We start from the raw sequence: 23,281 nt of genomic DNA, 5'->3' as shown, positions 1-23,281 counted from the left end.
GTGTTTAATTATTTTTTAATATCAGATGTGGCAATACAAACTCACCTCTCCCGCGTCAAGATCGCCTCGTAGCCGACGATGTGATGCTTCTCGCGCAGCGTCGGTGCCTTCAGGATCTTGCACCAGTACAGCGTGTCCATGCTGGCGTCGATCGACACGTTCTTGACAGTGACGTCCCACTGGCGAATTTCGTGCCGCAGGGCCGGATCGGCGCTCTTTTTGAACATCGGTCCGAGGAAGTGAATTGATCGGGCGCCCCGATTCTTGCCGTGATCCTTCAACTCGCCGTGGACGGGGTCGCGATCGCCGTACGACCACAGGACCTTCATCGTGTCCACCTGGGGAAGAAATTGGGTTGAATGAGGTATTGTTTCATTTAACTTGTTCAAATTTGAAATAAAATACATTAAAAAACTAGTTTCATCAAATTCAGTAAATGTTCAACTTAATCCAGGGTCACCGTTTGCACTCTTCTGAGGCGCAAAGCCCCAGGTATTGAGAAGGATAATATATTGCACTCGAAACCAGGTATAGCGCAGGTGAATTTATTTCTCATAAACGTCTCCACATTTCAACCTTGCATGAAACTAAACGAATTGTACTCTTGGCCTCTACACTACACTACTAGTGCCACCAAAGTTAAAAGGTGTCCAACGGAACAAATGTGACCAGGTCTGAGCTATAAAGCTATGGAAGGTAGTCTCACCCTTAACTTTACCCAGGACGACCATTAATGTCATAATGTAATAGTTATGGCACCGCCATGTTCTATAAGCATGGACCGGAAGAAGGGAAAAATCCATGCGACTTAGTTTGAAGTCCTTATTCCTTAGACCAGTGCAAGCGAGACACAGACAGAGGGAGTGTGAGAGATGAGTAGTTTTATATTACATTTTTATACCATTTGGACGGATTCGCTTAAAGGACTGTTTATGTTATAATGTTTGAGCCGGGGCTGCTGGCCTGGCCTGGCAGTTGAAGCCATGATTACACCCCTTGGAGACACGTTCGTTGCATATTGGCGACGACGGCCAACGCGGGGTTTGTGCATGGACATTAGGAGTGACAATGAAAAATGACCCATCCTTTGCTTTGTCTTTTGCAGTTTAGCACTGCAGCAATAAATGGACCAGGATTTCCTTATAAAGTGTTGTGTTATGTCAACGTTTTAGGATCGTATTAAGGATGAAACGATAAATCAAGTTGTTTGCATTGCTGACATAAGAAAAGTTCGAAAATATTGATATTTCATCTCAAACTTGTACACAGCAAAAAATCCGATGGTAAAATCGCATGCAAAAGCATGCACATCACCTTCGTCAAAATAAACACTTAATATTACACACTGCATGCACAATTTTAACAAAAACAAAAAAAAAGTTGCAACCGACGGGATTCAAACCCAGCACCAACAGTGGCGCCTTAGCCCACTCGGCCATGAGACCGATGAAATGCTGTAAGGATAAACGCATATATGAGCTTGACATTTCGGTCAAGTAGGTTTCCCATACTGACGGGCTACATATTTTAGGGTGTAAAATTACATAAAATTGCAAAAAATAATGCAATATTTGATAAGTTGGCAACCACCGCACTCTGTTCGCCCCTACGACGCTCAAGCCCACTGGGCACACGCGGGCTGCTGCTGTTTGACAGCTGCACTTCCGCTACCAGTCTGTGACAAAACCAAACGAGAATACACGCTTTATTTTTCTTTCCGCTAAGTTAACCGCGTGTTTTATTCCGGCCTCCCCGAAACCTCTTTAGGTTGTGGGCCCAAGTCGCGTTTTTCGGTCTAACGGAAAAGTGCGCGGAATCGTCGGGCGTCATGACGGACGCAAAACCCGCTCCGGTGCAGGTGCCGATGTTGGACGAGTCCAACTTCAACCCGTGGCGGCTCCGCATGCTAGCATTCCTGGAGGAGCACGAGCTCTTGGAGTGTGTGCGGACGAGTGTGGGTGACGTGGCGGAACTGAAGGAGAAACCGGGAGAAAAGCCGGAGGAAAAGACGGCTCGGATGAAGCTGCTGGAAAAGCGCATCAAGAAGGACCGTCACTGCCGTTCGCAGTTGATGGCGCGGATCAGCGATGCGCAAATGGACCACCTGGAGGAGGACATGTCCCCGAAGGACATCTGGGACAAGCTGCACAACATCCACGCGCGGAAGAGCGTCGCGAGCCGGATGCGGATCCAACGGCAGATCGTGACGATGCGCTACGATGGGGGAAAGCTGCAGCAGCACTTCTTGCAGTTCGAGAAGTTGATCCGGGAGTATCGGTCCGCCGGCGCGAAGCTGGAGGAGATCGACGTGATTTGCCACCTGTTCATCTCGTTGGGATCAGCGTTCTCCGGTGCTGTGACAGCGCTGGAAACCATGTCGCAGGAGGACCTCAAGCTCGATTTCGTCAAGAACCGGCTCTTGGACGAAGAGACGAAGAAGGGCATTGAATCGCCCACCCCGTCCCAGAGCGATGCTGCGTTTCACGGGGCGAAGCCGCAGAAGAAGCAAAAGTGTTTCGGCTGCAACAAGGAGGGCCACCGGGTGGCCGACTGTCCCGAGAAGAAGAAGCCGCAGCAGAGCAAGAGGAAGCAGAAGTCGAAGGCGAACGTGGCGGATTCCGGCAGCAACCGGAAGGAAGTTTGCTTCGTGAGCGAGGCGAACCCCCAGCAGGCGCGGACGCGCTGGTTCATCGATTCCGGTGCGACGGACCATCTAGTGCGGGACAAGGAGCTGTTCTGTGAGCTGCATCGTCTGAAGAAGCCCATCGAGATCGCGGTGGCCAAGGACGGTGAAACGATCCAGGCGGAGCACTCCGGCACGGTAAAGGTGGTTGCGGTTGTGAACGGTAAGAGAGTGAACTGTACGATCAAAGACGCGTTGTACGTGCCAAAGTTGCGCTGCAATTTGTTTTCGGTGCTGCGCGTTGAACAAGCCGGGATGCGCGTCGTGTTCGAAGACGGGAAAGCGACAGTGTACAGTGGTTCCGGAATCGTCGCGTGTGCTACTGTGCAGAACAAGCTGTACGAAATGAACTTTCTGGCTCGGCACGGTACGGACGATTCTTCGCTGTTGACGTGCGGTCGCGTGCGGAAAGGGTTCGTTCTCTGGCACCGTCGTTTTGGACATTTGAACGAGCAAAGCCTCAAGTGTCTGGTGCAGAAGGAGATGGTATCCGGACTCGATCTCAGTACCGCCGGGACTGACGATACCGTCGTGTGTGAATCGTGCGTCGTCGGCAAGCAAACGCGGAAGCCTCATCCACCGCGTGAAGGCCGTCGATCGTCGCGAGTGCTCGAATTGGTACACACCGACGTGTGTGGTCCCGTTTCGCCGGAGGGACTCGACGGGATGAAGTATTTTGTGACGTTCATTGATGACTGGACCCATTTCGTGATGGTGTACCTGATTCGCTCGAAGGACGAGGTCATGGAGTGTTTCGAGGAGTACGAGGCCTTGGTGACGGCGAAGTTCGAGCGGCCGATCTCTCGGCTGAAGTGCGACAACGGCGGCGAGTACCGGAACAAGCGTTTCGAGGGGTTCTGCAAGCAAAGGGGATCCGGATGGAGCCTACTGTCCCCTACACGCCGGAGATGAACCCGTTGAGCGAGCGCATGAACCGGACGCTAGTCGAGAAGGCGCGGGCGATGCTTGCTGATGCTGGCGTCGACAAGAAGTTCTGGGGGGAAGCCATGCTGACGGCGGCCTACCTGACGAACCGAAGCCCGACCGCTGCTCTCGAGATGAAGAAAACGCCGTACGAGTTGTGGGAGTCCAAGAAGCCGGACGTATCGAACATTCGTGTTTTTGGCAGCGATGTGTTCGTCCACGTCCCGAAGGAGTTGCGCCGAAAGCTGGACGACAAGGCGTGGAAAGGAACGCTCGTCGGGTACTCACACAACGGGTATCGCGTCTGGGACCCCAAGAAACGGACGGTCGTCACGGCGCGCGACGTGGACTTCGTGGAGTCCGTCGCGGTGCAGCAGCAGGTCGCGCAACCCGACTCGCAGTTTGTGCCACTTGAATCCGATGAAGAGAGCTGCGTCGATGACGCGAGCTGTGCCACCGATGGAGACGAGACTTCGGAAGACGAGTTCAGCAGTGCTGCCGATGAACCCGAAGCTGAGGAAGCTGATGGCAGCGGCCGACCTCAAAGACCGAAGAACCCTCCCGCTTGGCACAAGGATTTCGAGGTTGAGTACGCCAGTTTTGCACTCAACGCGATGAACTTCATCGAGGACATCCCGAGTTCGGTCCCTGAGCTGAAAAAGCGGGACGATTGGCACGAGTGGAGAGCTGCGATGCAAGACGAGATGAACTCCATGAAGCGCAACAACGCCTGGACGCTGGTGAAGTTGCCTGCAGGACGCAAAGCCGTTACCTGCAAGTGGGTGTTCAAGGTGAAGCGGGGTGACGCTGAGAAACCGGACCGGTTCAAGGCGAGACTAGTCGCCAGAAGTTTCACACAGAAGCCCGGGTTCGACTACACCGAGACCTACTCTCCGGTGGCGAAGTTGGACACGCTGCGGGCGGTGTTGGCGCTGGCCAACGAGAATCGGATGTTCGTGCACCAGATGGACGTGAAGACCGCGTTCCTGAACGGTGAGTTAGCTGAAGAGATCTACATGACCCAGCCGGAAGAGTTTCAGCAGGGGAATGGTCTGGTCTGCAAGCTGAACCGTTCCATCTACGGGTTGAAGCAAGCGTCCCGGGCGTGGAACGACCGATTCCATGGCGTCATCAGCAAACTCGGATTCGTCCGGAGCGCCAACGACATGTGTCTCTACACCCGAGGAGCTGGAGACAAGAAGCTGATCCTGGTACTGTACGTCGACGACATCCTCCTGGCCGGAACGTCGTTGAAAGTGCTGGAAGCGGTCAAGCAGAAGCTAACCGAGGAGTTCGAGATGACGGACGAAGGTGAGATCAAGCAGTTCCTAGGAATGCGTTTTGAACGTGACAAGCTGAAAGGAGTTCTGAAGATCAGTCAGCGCGACTACTTCGATGGCCTCCTGAAGCGTTTCCGGATGGACGACTGCAAGCCGATCTCGACACCGATGGAGCACCGGCTGAGGCTGGTGAAAGGAGAGGAGAAGCAGAGAACGTCGAAGCCCTACCGTGAGCTGGTCGGTTGTCTGACGTACGCGTCCCTCACAACAAGACCGGATCTCGCTGCGGCCGTGAACTACTTCAGTCAATTCCAGTCTTGTCCGACGGATGAACACTGGGTCCATCTGAAGCGGATGCTGCGGTACATCAAGGGGACACTGGACGTCGGTCTGGTGTACAGCGACGCGGAAGTGTACAGCGACGCGGACTGGGCGAACGACACTACCGATCGTCGTTCGATCACGGGCTGCGTGGTGAAGCTGTTCGGATGTACTGTCGGCTGGTTGACGAGGAAGCAGCAGACGGTGTCTCTGTCGTCGACGGAGGCGGAGCTCGCGGCACTCTGCACGGCGGCGTGCCACACTCTGTGGATGATACGCGTGCTGGACGATCTGGGCAAGCCAGTGGACTGTCCCGTACCGATGTTCGAGGACAACCAGTCCACGATCAGGATTGCCGAGGATTCCCGAGACTGCAAGCGCCTGAAGCACGTGGACACCAAGTTCCACTTCCTGCGGGAGCTGGTGCAGCAGAGGACGATCGAGATCGAGTTCGTGCGCTCTGCGGAGCAACAAGCGGACATCATGACCAAGGGTCTACCGGCAGCTGTCTTCAAGGATCTTCGCGCCAAGCTGGGATTGGAGGAGACGTGCTGTGATTGAGCAGGGGTGATAAGTTGGCAACCACCGCACTCTGTTCGCCCCTACGACGCTCAAGCCCACTGGGCACACGCGGGCTGCTGCTGTTTGACAGCTGCACTTCCGCTACCAGTCTGTGACAAAACCAAACGAGAATACACGCTTTATTTTTCTTTCCGCTAAGTTAACCGCGTGTTTTATTCCGGCCTCCCCGAAACCTCTTTAATATTTATATTACACCCAGGCCTTTTACACGCAGCTGGATTACTACTTTTTTAGCTGTGTACAATAATTTATTATTTTTTGAAATATTTTACGATACGTCAAATAAAAGTAACACCAAACATCCTCAATTTTCTTCTAAAAATGTCAGTTTTACAATTGTGACTCTTTGAATCTCTGCATTCAGCTTTCAAATATGCGAGTTGTGGCACTCCCAACGAACCATTTCTGCGGTAAACTTGTCACAGTCAGCCTGGCCGTTTTATGAAAGGAAATGACTCTATGACCAAAGGAGTCATTTTGCATCAATCTTAAAATGATATGAATATCTGAATGATTTAACTACTTTGACAAAGTTGCGGAAAACTGTTCTGTTCCAGGAACTTTGCCATTGTTGAGGGGAATGAGAATCATTTTTTAAAACTTATTTGCAACAAAACATAAAACCTTATATAGTATTTTCATCGAGACAATAATTTTAGAACGTAAAGAATTTCGATATTCATTTCCATAAATTCAATCTTTTAATGTGTCTCAAAAATATTTCTGACAAAAACTGAAAGCTCTGAACAAAAAATAAATGGGAAACAACAAGTGTTGTGCAAAAACGAATAAGGAAGGATTCAAGTTTATATGCTGCATGAATAATTCTTTTAAAATAAGAAAAACTTTATTTCTTTAAGCTTTTTTTTATTGCAGCATTCATTAAAATTCTGTGAGTTTTGCACATTGATTGAAACATGGGCTGGGCAGTTCTTTTAAAATATGTTTGACCTAAGTTTAAAAACTTAATGTAAATTTCCACATTCATTCAAAACTAGCAGTTTCTGAAATATAAAAAAAAGATTTTCAGTTTATTAATCGTTTGAATTAGAGCGTCCAATTTCCCGTCCCAGGAAAAAAATCCCGGGAATTCCTGGGATTTCCCGAAAAAAAATATTCCCGAAATTAAAGTGGAAGTGTATACATTTTCTCAACTATTTGGCACCAATGTTTTAAAAACTTGCAAATGAACTTAGCGAGAGAACTTAACATGATTTTATTCATTTCAATTTACTGATCATATTGAACAAATCAGTTCGTCTGAAAATGTCATGTAAAGATTTATTTCAGATAACATTAATTTCTGACAACTGGGAATAGATCTTGCTTATTTGTTAAACAGAAATAATTACAGTACTTTGGAGTGAAAATTAACAATTTTAATTTTGGTAACCGTTTATAACGAAAATTGGTATTACAACATTACAAATTTTGTAAATCGACGTCGTCGTGCTATCTTGTCGCACCCGCCATTTCGACGTTCCGAGAAAAATGCGTTTTAATGTTTGACCTTGAATAAACAAAAACGAAAACACGCAATATTTGGCTGACCATTAGATGTATTCTTGTCCCGAAGTTTGGTTGAAGTTGGTTGCTGGAGTCCCGAGTTATAATTACAAATGTTTACGATAGTCTAACTTGTACGGGCGTCAAACGCGTTCTGACCTAGACAAGACAAGATTGAAATTACTTTCACATGTAAAGTGACAAAAATGAATGGAGTTTATTCGGATTTTGTTGAATATCTCAGGATTGAAATCGAATTTTGGGGATCTGTAAAGGTCAAAAGGTAAGGCATTGTGAGCTGCACAAAATGGCGCTCTTAACTCAATTTGGTCCAAAATGTACGTACGACAAGTTAGCACGACGGCGAAGAAATGGGGTATTTACCCCTTCCGGCCATGATTATAGTCGAGTTTTTTTCGTTTTTGTTAACCGCAAGGTTTTGCAAGAAGAATTTGTTAAATATCATTCGATAAATTTAATATGAAGTTAAATATTAATTAGGCATTGGAGCTACCAAAGTTGTGAGCAATTCTCTACCAAAACCGAAAATGGTCAACAACTAATGGTCCGATTTTCAATGCTAAAACATGAAACATTCGTGAAATGTTCCGATCTTTTCGAAAAAAATATATTGAAAAAAATTAAATCAAGACTAGCATTTTAAATGGGCGTAATATTCAATGTTTAGCCCTTTTAAAATGTTAATCTTGATTTAAAAATTTTCAAAATATTTTTTTTGAAAAGATCGGAAAATTTTACGAATGTTGCATGTTTCAACATTAGTTGCTGAGATATCGACATTAGAAAATGGTGGGTGGTTTGAGTGAGACTTAGAAAACTTCAATTTTCCTGTTTCTTTTTCCTTAATCCGCTGTATCTCAGCAACCAGAGGTCCAATCTTCAATGTCTATAGCAAATGGTCACTCATGGTCACTATTTTTAAAAATCGAAAAACTGCAAACATTTCGCTAAAATCAAACTTTCGGTGGCTATATCTTGAAAACAGAGCCCTTTATCAAAAAATGTGTAAAGTACTTTTCGATTGGAAATTTCAATTTTACATTAAAAACATACGTCAAATTTGTTTTTGCATAAAGTTTATTTTTTTTCCAAAAATTACTATTTTTTTTCTAAAATTCATAACTCGCGGCAGATTTGAGCATGAGCATGGTTGACTGCCAATGAGCTGCTACTCCGTTATTGACAGATCAGCTGAAGTTAAACAATGAATCAAAAATGATCAGTGGGAGCCAACCATCCGTTCACTGTTTAGCCTCTGAAGATCCCTACTTTATTAGTCAATACCGGTGCCCTCCCAAGAAGCCTGCAGTTCAACGAAAGGGAGGAATGTTAGTCCGATAGTTGAAGTTGCAGACTCATCAAGCACATAGTTTTTCGCTATATACTTGTTGATACCGCTTGAGACCGTTGAATCCACAGCATCTCCTTCAAGCATCACGTGATTAATATTTTTTTGGGTTAGTAGGATAAGGTATTAGCTTTTCGATGCCTCCCGAGCTACGAAGCTATGGGGAGGACTTTCATAACAGACCCGTCGACGAGCCTTCCGAGCAACGATGCTATGGAAGGTCTTTCTAGTTAGCACACAAAATCACTCACACACAGTTATTTTGCTCCACTATTAACTTGACGATACAAATTGTCAGTGCGTCTTTCGATCATTATATAGAAATGGCTTTTTCACCGCAAACAAATAAATTTAAACACAATCCACCCGACGCCGTGCCTTCCGATTAACGATGATATAGGAAGGGCTTTGAAAATCACAATACAATAAATTAAGACACACACAATTCACAACAAAAGGCACACAAAAATAATCACTTTTCACTCCGAATATTTTTTACACCACCTTTACAAATTATGCACTCACCCCATACGAACATCGACACAAAAGCACACAAAAAAATTAACCTGAATAATCACGACTTCGCGTCCCAACTTCCAGCGCACCAATCCATAACTCGCGGCAGATTTTTTAACTATGAAGTTCAAGTTTTTTCAAAAGTTTTTTTTCCCCTAAAACATATCAAAAAATCTCGAAAATAAAAAAATACGTATTTTGGGAAATTGAGTTTTTGTGAAAAAAAGTTGATTTAAAAATCTGCAAAAAAATTTTCCGTGTACCTATTTTTTTCTCAATAGTCCTCAACAATACCAACAACTTTGCCGAAGACACCAAATTGAAAAAAATGTAAAGCGATTTTATGGATTTGGAGCAAATATTAATTTTACTCACTGTGTAAACACTTTAATAAACAAATTACAATTTAATATTATAATTTTTTTAAACCTTCAATGGATTCTTCACAACATACATTTCTGATAGTTTTTGCATTCTTTTATGGCTTTAATAAAACTTAAAAAAATAGAGTTTTGAATATTATTTTTTGTGAGTATTGCTTTTCTTCAAATAACAAAATTTGAATTCTTACATTATCACTCAAGATTGAAATTCGTGAATGATAAAAAATCAATCTGTGAGTATTTGAAGAGAGTATGAAGTTCTTGAAAATATTCAAGGCGGGAATAAATCGAAAAAGGATGAGAAGCACTGAAGTATGTCTGAATAAACAAAAATCAATTTCTATTTCAAATAAGAAGATAATAGAAACACAAATTTTGTGTGTATTTTTGTATATAATGTTATGCAATCCAATATTTAAGCGTTCTTGCTAACGTTAGTAGAAAACAATATTTTAGTTAAAATATATTGAAATAAATCCAAACCAAAATAATGACACAATTATGTTTTTTTTCCTGATTTTCATAATATGAAATATAAACAAATTAAAATATGCTAAATAAAAAATATTGAGGTAATCAATTCCACAATACAGTTGGCATTCATCCTTGGATAGTTCAAACCAGAGCTTCATTATGCTGTTTTGCACGAACTTTGTTTGCACTAGTTAGGTTTCAAATAAGCTTGTTGATTAAAGCAATATTCTACGAGTGGGACAAACATTCCTCAACCCCCCCTAAACCCTTCCGCTTCCTCAATGTACTCGACGTCATTTTCATCCCCATTCATCCAGACCAAGAGGCCAAGCACACCAAGACGCTACTCGTTAAGCACTCCTATTCGTCGCGCTATTTCCCGGGATTGGGAGACTTTCTTCCCTCTTTCGAGGATGCATGGTGACTTTTCTCGCACGGTGCCAGAGTTTATTTTCCCTGGCGCGTAATTCAATTGTGGGACGGTGGCAACTTCTGGAATTCTTCTGCGATCGAGACCAACCAGCTGGAATCAGAGAGAGAGCATAGAGAGGAAGCAAACCAGGAAACCGGAACTTGCTCAAGCGTGGGATCAAAAGTTTCAGCTCAAGAAATCACTTTCACGCGGACTAGAATTGGACCAAGTTTCTTTGCGCGAGTGATTCCTGTACATTCCGGAGTTTACGCTTGGATGGGTGTGAAGGCTTGAACAATACAGGGAACGTTTCCGGCTTCTTGTTTCGTTCCTTGGCCAAATAAGGGCGGAGATGTATAATAATTCAAAAGTTAATGAAGTAGTAGTTTGAGTTCAAACGTATGTTTATTTTATATCAGATTTAATGTGTAAATTTTATTATATCCCCGAGATTTGTGGTATATCAACCATATGAGGATCGGTAAGAGCAAAATTTAATTTAATGTTTAAAGTAAACAAATACAAAAATCATCACTTTTTTCGTTCATGATTTGATTATTCAAAGTCTAATACAAACCTTCGGATGATCTAAATTTAATTTTACATTTAAAAATAAAGTTAAAGGATTGAGATTTTTAATTACAGTTTTCGAAAATCATGTTTTTTTTTAAAATGAACCAACTTGTACCATGAATCAAAAGATTGGGGTTTTATTTGCGCAATTCAGTTTCTTGCGAGAAAAATCAAAATGAAAATTACATTGTTTATGGATCCCCCCTGACCAAAATTAGGAAAAAATCTGAGGATGGTGGGGTCCCACCTTGCCCAACCCTGTGAACGCTAGTGGGAGGAACTTATGGTGCAAAATGTGTTCTTTGGTCATAGAAAAAGTATTATTTTGCCTGAGCCACTGAGGAAAGGCTATAATTAGGCTTAGTGATTTTACACGCTCGAAAATTGCTAATTTCACGGGGACCTCAATTTCAAAACACCAAATTTCATGCAAATTTTGCGGAACTTGAAAAATGTTAAAAAAGCTCTGAAAATCCTATGTTTAAATCACAGAAACTACTTTTTATGCTTCATTATATATTATTCTTCGATAAACTAAAAAAATCTTCACTAAATTTGAATGCGACACATAAAAAAATCTTCCAATTTAAAAAAAAATTCCCCTGGTTTATGGATGGGCACGCGTATTCTTATTTACTGAACTACTCTTTTAATAATTCGACTAATAAAGCTAAAATGTTTTCGCTTATTTGCCTCTGTTATATCATTTTACATTTTATTGAATTTCATATCAAAGCAAGACTTAACAATCTTTTCTAATCAAATTGAGTAAAATAAATTGAATTTTCTGCGACATTTAGCCTATTAAACATATTTTTAAGGGTTTTAGCTCACTTTCCAAAAACTAAATTTAAAATCAATTCGCAAATATAATATTTTTTTTAACAAAATCGATATTTTTATTGTAAATGAGAAAAGAAAACTAAAAAAGTAGTATTTTTTAACTTTCACGTGAATCATCCACCCAAATAAACAAATATCGTTACAATTAAACAGGCCAAAACAAATTTATGTGTTTTTAAAATCCAAAGATAAAAAATACTCTTCATTTTATTTTGAATAAAACAAAACATGATTCTTTTAATTTCTTCCAAAATTATACCTTTCAAATAAAATAGCAGTAAAAATTTTAATACGGCGAATGCAAATTTTACTAAATTTAGTTAGTTTCTAAAAAAACTCAAAAATCTGAACATTTCTTCAAATGGTTCATATCAACTTGACATACATATATATTCAAGCTTTTTTATTGAAAACTAAAAAAAATATATTAAATAGTCTATTTGGATGAAATATTTATTAAGTTGTTATTTAAAAAAAAATATTTGGGAAAATTGATAAATTTCACGAATTTCACGCCGTGTACGAAATCGTCAAAAATCACACGAGGGTGTTCACTCGCTTAATTTTACAGTAGCTCATAAGATTACTTTTATTCCTTTTTGAGATTGATAAATTATTTTGAGAAAAATCGTCACATTTTCACACAAACATAAAATTTTACGGGATTTCATGGAAAATTCAAATTTCGCGGATTTCACGCTATCTGCGAAATCGTGAAATTTCACTAACCCTAAATATTACATTCAATATTATTAATATATAGTTGAAATCGGCCGATTTTGTAGAGAATTGCTCAATATTCTTCATCATACTGGTCATGTCTGTAAAATATCACCTCTTTCTTAAGGGGTTACATACATGTAGAAAATCACAAAATTTCATATTACAGAAAATTTATTAAATCCACTTAAAAGATGATTTTCAATCACTCCTAAAAGTTTCATGAAGATATTTCATGATTTAAATGAGTTAGAGACGATATAAGCTCAGAATTTTGCCATGCGCAAAACCAACTGTCTAACTTTCTGAGCGTTTTTCTCTGAACACCAAGTTGATTTACGGGTGCCACGATATCTCGAGATGGGATTGACCAAATTGGCTGAAATTTTGGGTGAAGACTCCCAAGACATGTCCCGTGTGCATGACGAAGCCCGATTTTAAAATTTTGAATTTTCAAAAAATACAAAAATCAAAAACTGGCGATTTTTTATATGAAAAACTGAAAAATATTTTTATCTTTTTTTAAATAAACTTTTTGAAAATCGGCCTTCGTCATGCACACGGGATCGGTTTAACGAGTCTTTACCAAAATTTTGAGCCGATTTGGTCGAAGCAATGTTGATATATCGTGGCACCCGTTTTCTGAAACTGCTAACTTCAAATAGCTATATTTCAGCAATGATACAACCAAATGTCTTCAAATTTGTTTTGTTAATAGATGAAAATGTATATTTTAATGCCCTGAAAACAGATTTTGAAAAAGTTTAATTGTGTGCTCAAACCGACCTCTGACATTTTTGCCGATTTACATGTATGTAACCCCTTAAATATTTCTTCAAATTTCGTTTTTTAAGTTCTTTCCAAAAAATATTTAAAAGTACCTTACTTAACAGTAAACAAATCTAGCTATATGTTTTTTTATAGGAAAAATATTGCCCTTATCAAATCCAGAATTAGTCATTTATCAAGGCAAAAATGGGAAAAACAACATTTTTCACTAATACCGCGATACTTTTCACCTGTCGAATGCAACCCGGAGCGATAAAATCGATTGAAAGTTGTTTTTTGTTGTTGAAAATGTGGGTTTGTGAAAATCGACGAAAATTTACGTTTTTTGGGCCCCTTATCACGGCGTAGGCCATCTTAATGATCAAACAAAAAATACAGGTCAAATTATTTCGGCCGAGGTCCTATTTTGAGTTTGATCGGAGAAATCGTGCTGTTTCCGTATGGAATTACTGATACAAAAAGAAGTTCATTACGGATTCTGTTGGAATTATCCAAAACATCTCTAGAGTAATAACTACCAATAAATAAATTTTCCTTTCAGATTTGTTGTTCACTTGTTGTTCACCACTTATTACCTAACACCCATGGGGAGCAACGCAAGAGAAAACTCTTCCACCCACCCCGGCCCAAACTTGGCGACGAAACTTACCCCAATAATCACATCGTGCGGATCGCACGTCTCGAGCGCCCGCCGGAACGTGACGGTGGTGTGCGTCAGGTTCTGGTATCCGCTTTCCACGTGGTAATTCTGGGTGTCGTCCTGAACCGGCGCTCGGCGACCGTCCTTGCCACCGTGGCAGTCCTACAAGAAAAAGAAGAAGAAAAGACAAAGTCAGCATTATAAGAAACCAAAATCGTCGTTAGCCGGCGTGAAATATGATTACCGAGACCGAAAATTTCGGGGAGAAATCACACAAATTACATATCCGACAGGTGTTTGCTTTCCGAACAGGACACGTGTAATGTGCTGTTGGTGGTTGTGTGTATGTGCGGTGTTCCGCACACAGGATGCAATTTCATGCCGGCGAGAAGGACCAACCAAGCTGGGACATCTGTTGTTTGTCCGTTTTTTTTTTGTGTGGGGACCTGCTGATGATGTTTGTGCGTACAGGCAAAATGCTTAAAAATAGTAACGGTAATTTCCTGCTTTTTATTACATTTGGATTGTTCGGTTTCCGTTTAGACCGTTAAAGATTCTTTTTTAAAGATATTTTGTGCTTGAAAAGTTGTAGTTTAAAATAGTAAGATTGAAAGATTTGATACATTTAGAAGATTTGGAGTGTTGATCAATCGATGCTTTGAATATCACGGAGTCACAATAAATCTCAATTTTTCGTGACATTTTGACACAATCGAAACAACGAAATCAAAATTCCCACGCTGCCGGCACCCCGCACACAAACAACCATTGCATGCAAATTGGGTTGACCGCAGTTGTGGGAGTGTCGAGCCATAGTGTGGTTGAAAGGACTGCAAACAATGATTTGCATATCGTCACCTTCACCTGTTTGCCTGGTTGGTCTTTTTGTGTTATGCCAATTCAACGAATTTTCATGCATTTTTTAAATATTTATTTCATGCTGTATTTGAGCACTGGAGAGATTTTGACAATTCCAAACTCAATTATAGAATTGAAACTTCAAATAAAACTAAGCCAACCACATAATCCGCTCAAACGGAAATTGCTCAGACATTCCATTAGGGATTCGTCAGTGGCTCTCAGGAATTTTAATATCAATAATGGTAGGCAAAAATCAATTATAACTTCATCCTGAGACAGCAGCGGCAGTGACGCCGTTACCGGCTTTCGAAGATTTACCTGAGCAAAATCTATATACAGACAGTGTAAATATAGCGAAGCAACCGTTCCGATAAAGACCTCCAGCCGGATCCACCCCCGGGATTCAGAGCCGATCCATCATCCTTGATTCTTAACGACTGCATCACTGCTGCCAACGCTCTGCCGCTTCAAATTAAATCTACCATCCGCCTCTACACTTCCACAGTCCTCACCTGTTTTTAGCACGACTACGGTATTCATTGGCGAAAATCAAATAGACGTTCTCAGACGCAGAAGGATGAGCAAAATCATGGAGCTGGATTGAACACTGAGTATGACGCTCCTTCTTTTCTATCATCTCCAAAAGATCTTCAGTGGTCTTGAATATCGCTCTCCGGTGTAAACCAGGATCCGAGAAAGGCGGGCACTACATCAAACTCTCGCCTCTAAAACCATTCTGTTTTACCCATCAAGGTGAATCCCGTACCGAAATGTGCCCAGAGCAGCAACTATCACACGAGGAGGCATCCATCAATTACGTCACCGATTGTGCCAACATGATTAAACATTTCATCCATCACTGGACTCTTATTGTTGGTAATTTAAAATAAATTTGAGTGACATGATAGCGACTGCTGACGCAAGAACCAGTTTATTTTTATCTCTATTAGACAAGAGCACATTCAAGCTCATGCAACAAATCTTACTCACTAGTAAATCTAGGGGAAATATACCCATTTTAAGCCTAATAAGCGGTCGTGTGTGAATGATGATGGATTATCTGGAGTGTTCCTTTAAATTTACTAAAACCAAGTCACTAACGAGTAGAGCAACTTTTCGTGAACATTTCTGTTTATTTTCACTTTTACTAAAAGTTATTCTATTCCTTTTATAAGCAGAGCTTCTTCCAGAGCTCTTTTGGGTCTGCTTAGTGCTGCCAAAATTGATAAAATTTTAAGCGAACACTCACGAAAAGTAGCATTTATAGAGAAAATTTCTTGGCATCACTGGCTCACTCCAACAGGCGCTGCTAGTGGTGTTGGTGGCCACCCTTTGTTCTTTATTTGCCTTCGCTTCTCGCTCGGTTTTGTTCAGCCTACGATTGGAATGGGTCGTAAAAATTCAAACGTCAAAACACTTGGCGCGTTTGTTTTTTTTATGGCGCTTGCTTATTATTTACATGTTTTTGGATTATTTTTCATGTAAGTGACTAACTAATGTTCAAAAGAACATGTTGCCGGTAGTTGGAAGCAATTTCATATCTTAAGCGCTTTGAAAACGTTAGCGCAAGGTAAAAGATATTGATGGCGACTCTCATCTTGCGTGTGGATGTGTGTGCCACCAAAATGATGAGAAATGGTCTCGCAAAATAGAAATTATGATCAAAAGTGCATTAAATTTGATCTTTTTGGCCAGTAAATGGTATAAATTTGCGTGCTTACTTGAGGCGGTGCTATTGCTGGTAAGTTTATAGCCTAAATAGTATTTTTGGAGCTTTTTTTTATTGCATCAAACTCTCCATATGACGAAGATATTTGATTAGAAAGGGTATATTTCCCCTAGTTGAAAGAAAGCATTGACAAGCAATATTGAAAAAAAAAAAAACTAGAAAAACTGATTGCAAAAGGCTTGATTGTGAGAGAAAGCAAAGTTGCCCACAAGAACGTCAGATTTGCAATACTGCACTCCACACCAGTGCACTGGAGCAGAAAGGAGCTTCTGCTCTCAAGAGCATAAGAATGTCAGCACTGTAGCCAAAGAAAGCTCTCAATCTTACATTTGTTTTATTTTCTCTGAAACTTCGCTTCGCTTTGAGATGGTGATTTTAGCGGATTGCATGCTGGATTTCGTCATGTTTAAGTGATGATTATTCAAGTCCTAGTTATCTAGGAATTCGTCGCCGTCGTGCTAACTTGTCGTACGTGCATTTTGGGCCAAATTGAGTTAAAAACGCCATTTTGTGCAGCTCACAATGCCTCACCTTTTGACCTTAACAGATCCCCAAAGTTCGATTTCAATCCTGAGATATTCAATAAAAACCGAAAATACTCCGTGCATTGTTGCTGCGTTTCATATGCAAGAAGTTACATTCTTCTCGTGCTATCTTCACACATTGATATAAATGCGACAATTGGCCAAAGAGATTTCAGGTCAGAACGAGTTTGACACAGGAACGAGCTCGACTACCGTAAACATTTTCAGTTATAACTCAAATTCAACCAAAATTCAGGACGTTGCACAGAATAACCAACCAAACAAAACGAGTTTGTTGTTGTTTACATCGCGTGCTCTCGTTTTTGTTTATTCAAGGTCAAACATTTATTTCGAACGTCAAAAAGCGACGTCACGGGTCCCCCACAGACCGTTATTATGAAGAAAAAAAATTCCACCCAAACCAATTGGACATGGTTCCTGGGACCATTCTGCACCTCTGGGCCGAGTTTCAAAATATTTGCCGGCAGAAATTTCGAATACGGTCAGTTTTAGTGTTTTGAGTAGAAATTAAAGTGAAATCTCATGTAAAATGCGTAGAAAAAGATCAAAGTTTCAATGTTTTAACTCCAAAACATTACTGGTTATGGTTTTAAATTGTATTAACATGTAGCAGAATGATATAATGATTTACAGCTCTGACTTAGCCGGATTAAGCCTGAGTGAAGTGACTTAAGTATATTATTTACAAGTTTATGCCTTAATATAAAAAAAACTCCTACATCAAGTGATTTTAAGTCAAGGAAAACTAGATTGCACAAAAATAACTTAAAATGGGGTGACTTTGAGCCAAGGGGTGACATTGTACCAATAAACGCATAAAGAATGCATTGATAAGCTTGAATTTTATGTTAATTTATTTATTTGTAGACGGATTAATTTGGTCTATTTATGTTCCCACAAAGTAATTTGATGTTATTGCTACGCTAATCTGCTTATTCTGTTTGAATAAAGCCTGTTGATTCATAATTAAATTAATTAAAATAAATTTAAAATCTCCTGGAATCCTCCAAATTTGAAAATGATACTCACATTTTTCAGTTCTAAATCAATTCCTACTAAAATCAATTAAAACAATCAAAATATTAAGGAAATACATTTTGTGACGTGGCAAGTTTGTGACATTGCAATAATAATAAAATTGTTTTTTTTTGGTTTTAAATCGTTTACAAATTTCAACCTTACGAATGAAATCCGGAGAGTACTCCAGCTATCATTTAGCTCTTATATTTTTGTTGTCTTGTGTAATGATTATACTTAGCAAAAGTTTAATGACACAACTTCCCACAGGATTAATATTTCAAACCAACCAATTATTTTTCAACATTTCAGTTAACGTCATAAAATAACATTTATAATTGATTTAATTAATGTTGATACACTCATAGTTAGAATTCAATAGAACATATTGTTGATCATCAAGAACGTTCACTAATAATGTATACAACAAAACAAATCATACTTCTGCCCAATGTGAAAACACAATAAATTTGTTAACAAGCTTGGCATATCTTATGGAAATATGAAAATAGTACAGTTAAATATCAAATCAAATCAATTTGTTCGCTCTACAACATTACCAGCCAAACCGGGGTGAGAGGCAACCACGTTTAACATTCTACCACCGAACCCGGTATAGTCAAGTATGTACAGGCGAAGTAAGTTTTCAATGTGACTTGTGTCCTAAAACTCTTGTTGGGGTCAAACGGCTTATGAACGGCTTATGAAACTAAAACTTTAGGTATTTTTTTCAGTGTTTCGTACTTATTGAACTTTTAATGGCAGAGGACAACATCTAAGAACAATATTTGCAACGATTATACTTTGCAATTCAAGCTATCTGGCTATTATAAAATCGTAAAATTTGGTACAATGTCACCCCTTGGCTCAAAGTCACCCCACTTTAAGTTATTTTTGTGCAATCTAGTTTTCCTTGACTTAAAATCACTTGATGTAGTAGTTTTTTTTTTATATTAAGGCATAAACTTGTAAATAATATACTTAAGTCACTTCACTTAGGCTTAATCCGGCTAAGTCAGAGCTGTAAATCGTTTTTATATCATTCTACTACATGTTAATACAATTTAAAACCATAACCAGTAATGTTTTGGAGTTAAAACATTGAAACTTTGATCTTTTCCTACGCATTTTACTTGTGATTTCACCTTAATTTCTACTCGAAACACTAAAACTGACCGTATTCGAAATTTCTGCCGGCAAATATTTTGAAACTCGGCCCAGAGGTGCAGAATGGTCCCAGGAACCATGTCCAATCATTGGTTTGGGTGGAATTTTTTTTTTTCATAATAACGGTCTGTGGGGGACCCGTGGACGTACGACAAGTTAGCACGACGGCGTCGAATTGATAGTTGGGAGCTGGGTGCAGAATAGTTGTCCGCAAAGCGGCCTCAATTTAGAACTGTCAAAGCGGAACCAATTTACTGTTCGCATAATTATACCAAGAAGTGGCAAGTATTGTGATCGATCTATAATTTATTTAGTCAGGAATAAAAAAAAAATTGATGGCTATTGAGGTATTCAAAGTCAAAACATCTTAATAAGAGGGTTGAAATCGAGATTGGCATAATTCGTCGCTAAAATTTTATAATCGCTATGTCTCACGCAAAACCTATGTTTATGACGCTCTTTTAAATGTTAGCGACGAATTATCAATAACTATGAATAGTACTTTCCCAATAATATTGGATAATCCTACTCCGATATTATCACTACACATCAAAGATACATAATCTCGGAACTTCCATTCGGTTACTCTTCTGATTCACGAAATTCCACCCACATTTGACACAATTTTTCATCACGTGGAAAACAGAAAAGGCCTCTTTTGGCCGCCTATCGTTCAGTCTACGAAGAAAAAAATGCGAAGCACTTAATTTTTCATCGAAAACATCAACATCAACAGATCCAAAATGTTTCATAATAATTCACTTCAGCAGCAAAAAATATGTCACGCTTGAGCTTGAACATAGCCTTCTACTTTGTTTATGTTTACAGCTGTAGTGCAGTTGTATTAGTGGGGAGCAGTGGGGAGCTTTCGAAAATCACGTTACGCATTCTGTCTTTTCAGCACCCAGGTTGGGAGTAGAACCAGTTCCACTTGAGCCAGATTCTCAACACCATGTTTATATCAACACCGTTCTTTAATTACCACTTTTTCAACAGGATAAGGGAAAATCTCCTCGATATCCTCAAGCAACAACGGATAAACAACATTCATATGATTTTTTAAGCTACTAGTAAAGTTTGAATAACACGTAAAATCTCAACCTTAAATCTTCAAATCCTGTTCGTCATTTACGAACCACCCCTACAAACCCGTGGGAACCAAATGCCCCCAAGGAAGCGTCTGAACTCATCCCCCAGTTCCCGTACCTTGAGATGGGATGAACCGGAACTCTTACTGCTACCTCCACCGTAGCCGTCAAGGATTTCAACCGGTTGGTGTTTTCCCCCATCAGAGCCGTGTGTATTTACACACACACACACCAACATCACTGGAGAGTGTTAGATGATGGGAAATCGGTAGCAGTGGAAGCTTCATTATTTTTCTACAAGACGAGATGAAGAGATTTTCCACTTGATCGAGTCCCGGACTCGATTTATTTTTTTTTTCTCCTGCAGTTTCCTTTTCGCCCCATCAGCTTTATTATTTAGCGCCCAAGAGGGTTATCAACGGAGAAAGAGAGAAAGAGTCCTTGAGGCGTTCACCACAATGGTTTGGAAAGTTTGAGTAATGAAATTTCCATAGTGGTAAAATCGGTTTAAAAACCGCGAACCCTCTTTGACTCTTCGATATCTGAATCAATAAAAAAGCGATACTTATCGATGGTATTGAAAAAAATTGCGCAAAAAAGTTTCGTCGCTAGACTACACTTTGGGCAATAACTTTGCCGTCGAACGACAAAAATTCCCCGTAAAACTTTGCCCTCATGAATCAAACCGGCGTTTTTTTCTTATCAGCGAACGACCATCGTTTAAAATTCGACTTTTTGTCTGCAAAGTTGTGCCACTGCTAAATGCATTTTATTGAAAACAAATTGCGAAACTATTTGAGTTTGCTTTGCAAGCGGTGTACTTTTGCTGTTCAGGGGGGAGCGTGTTATTTCTGTATCGAATTACACACTTGTTACGACTAATCTGCCAAGAAATGATGACATAAGAAGGAAAGATATTTTGATTGACATCTGGAAGCTTACGGCTTGGGGCGTTTGATGACGTTAATTGGATCGGACGATTTCTTCGCAGGCATTATGAGAGCTAATGCTTGGTTGTTTATTTGTGATATTGAGGATTTTGCTTTGCAACATCTTCAGTTACTTGCACATTATGAAATGAGTCATTGATGGTTTCTGTATTCAATATATTTAATAAGTTGTCAGGTGTATACCTGGGACCCTTTTGTATCGCTCTAAACGCTTTGGAAAACTTTTCAACTATTCTGGAATCACATTTATGATTCATATGTAGTGATGTCCCTGGAAATCCCTATGAACTATTTTTGACCACTTTTAAGATATGCGGGGTACTCTAAAACTCTCAGGAATGAACCATAGTCGTGACCTCGGCAGAGTAACATCTGTATTGCAATACACTTTGGGCGACCTAGAATATCCCAAATGTGGTCCAAAGAGTTAATAATGATGCCATCACTGAATGTGAACCTCCATCAAAATCATAGTAGAAGTGTGTTGCTACGGTGGTAAACCCCAAGAAAAGTGTCAAGCTAAGTTTCAAAAATTTTAACCAGCTTCAAGTTCTGTTTCATTTTATCACTTTGCCTGAATGTTTGAAAAAAATCTCGAAATTGAATTTGGTAGCAGTTTCTTTTACAGTTAAAAAAATGTTAAACTAAAAACATTCAAGTTATTCTTTTTAGAACATATTTTGACGATTTTACTTGTTTCATGTGACTTTGCAAATGTTAAAAATAGTATTTCTTGGTTCTACTTTGGCCGTGTTTGTATGTCAAAATAAGCAAGCAGATTTTGTGTGTGTCTCAAACTATAAAATTTTGACACGCTTTGTTGCGCTAATGGGATAAGTTCATGCTAAACAATGTGAAGACCCTCAAAACTCGAAAAAGTGGCTGGAAAAATATGAAAATTTCCAATGGCCAAAAGCTGATGAATGTTGTTTGTAGAATAGGTCTAAAACTACCAATAAAAAAACTAAACAATATAATTACTAGGATGTAACAAAAACGACTTTTGGCGGCCATTCATGGGTTTGTTTCGGTGGGCATACTGAGCCCAAATCCAAAATACGAGCTTGATTTGACGTTACAGGATCGCTTTGCATTTGAATTTTAAATGGGATTTAACCCGTAAAAAGACAATATTTCAAAAATATCACTTTGGCCACTGAAGCACTTATTTTCAACATCACTAGCCAAAGTACCGCAAAAATTGTCATTTTTGAAACACAGAAAAAAGTAGAATTTTGGAATGTTGAAACTTTGGTAGGTTGAATATACCTCTTTTTTAAGTAATTTTAGGCCGTTGCAAATATTTTTTGTAGTTTATGTCCCTCGGCTCTGACCAAAGTCGAGGGGAAGGCAAAAAAAAAATATAAAAATTGAAATTACAAGCCTAGGTTTCAACATTTGGATGAAAAAAGTGCTTTAAAATGCATTTTACAGGCGTACAGTTGCCTTCCAATCATTAGTTTTACAAATATCAAGGTATTGACGGAATATTTTTTTTCACAAAAAAAAAACTTTTCGTGGGACTATATATTGGTATTTTATGAAAATTTAAAAATGTTTTCAAAGGAGTTCAAACATGCTAAATATGATTATAAACGCGGGAAAATGTATTTTAACTGGTTTTCAGTTGATTAAACTTTAATTTTCATTAAAATTTTGAAGTTTTTCGAAAAATTATAATTTTTGTCAGACCAACTTTGAAGGGGGAATAATCTTTGCAACGGCCTTACATAGAAAATTTGTAAAAATGTCGACTTGATGAAAATTCACCAAAATCGAGAATAAAAAATGGGTTTAGAGTCGCCACCATAGTAAAACCCAAATGAATATAATCAGCCAGTACGAGGTTTGTTTCAACAAAAATTTGGTTGAATATAATCAACGCCGATTTTTCGTTGAAACAAACCTT

The 23,281-nt window shown here is 39.9% G+C and overlaps 1 protein-coding gene across 1 annotated transcript in view; it reads right to left on the bottom strand.

Moving 5' to 3' along the window:
* Positions 1 to 23,281, bottom strand: part of LOC6051429 (MOXD1 homolog 1) — a 100,515-nt gene that overhangs the window by 2,196 nt on the left and 75,038 nt on the right. Inside the window, exons 2-3 of the mRNA XM_038254823.1 lie at positions 14,025 to 14,177; positions 46 to 338 (exon numbers count right to left, since the gene is read on the bottom strand). Coding sequence (XP_038110751.1) covers positions 46 to 338; positions 14,025 to 14,177 — 446 coding nt within the window. The remainder of the gene's footprint in view (positions 1 to 45; positions 339 to 14,024; positions 14,178 to 23,281) is intronic.

This window comes from Culex quinquefasciatus, chromosome 2 (assembly GCF_015732765.1).
Source record: "Culex quinquefasciatus strain JHB chromosome 2, VPISU_Cqui_1.0_pri_paternal, whole genome shotgun sequence".
Taxonomy (NCBI): domain Eukaryota; kingdom Metazoa; phylum Arthropoda; class Insecta; order Diptera; family Culicidae; genus Culex; species Culex quinquefasciatus.
The sequence above is the reverse complement of the archived record's forward strand: the minus strand, read 5'-3'. Positions and strand labels throughout refer to the sequence as shown.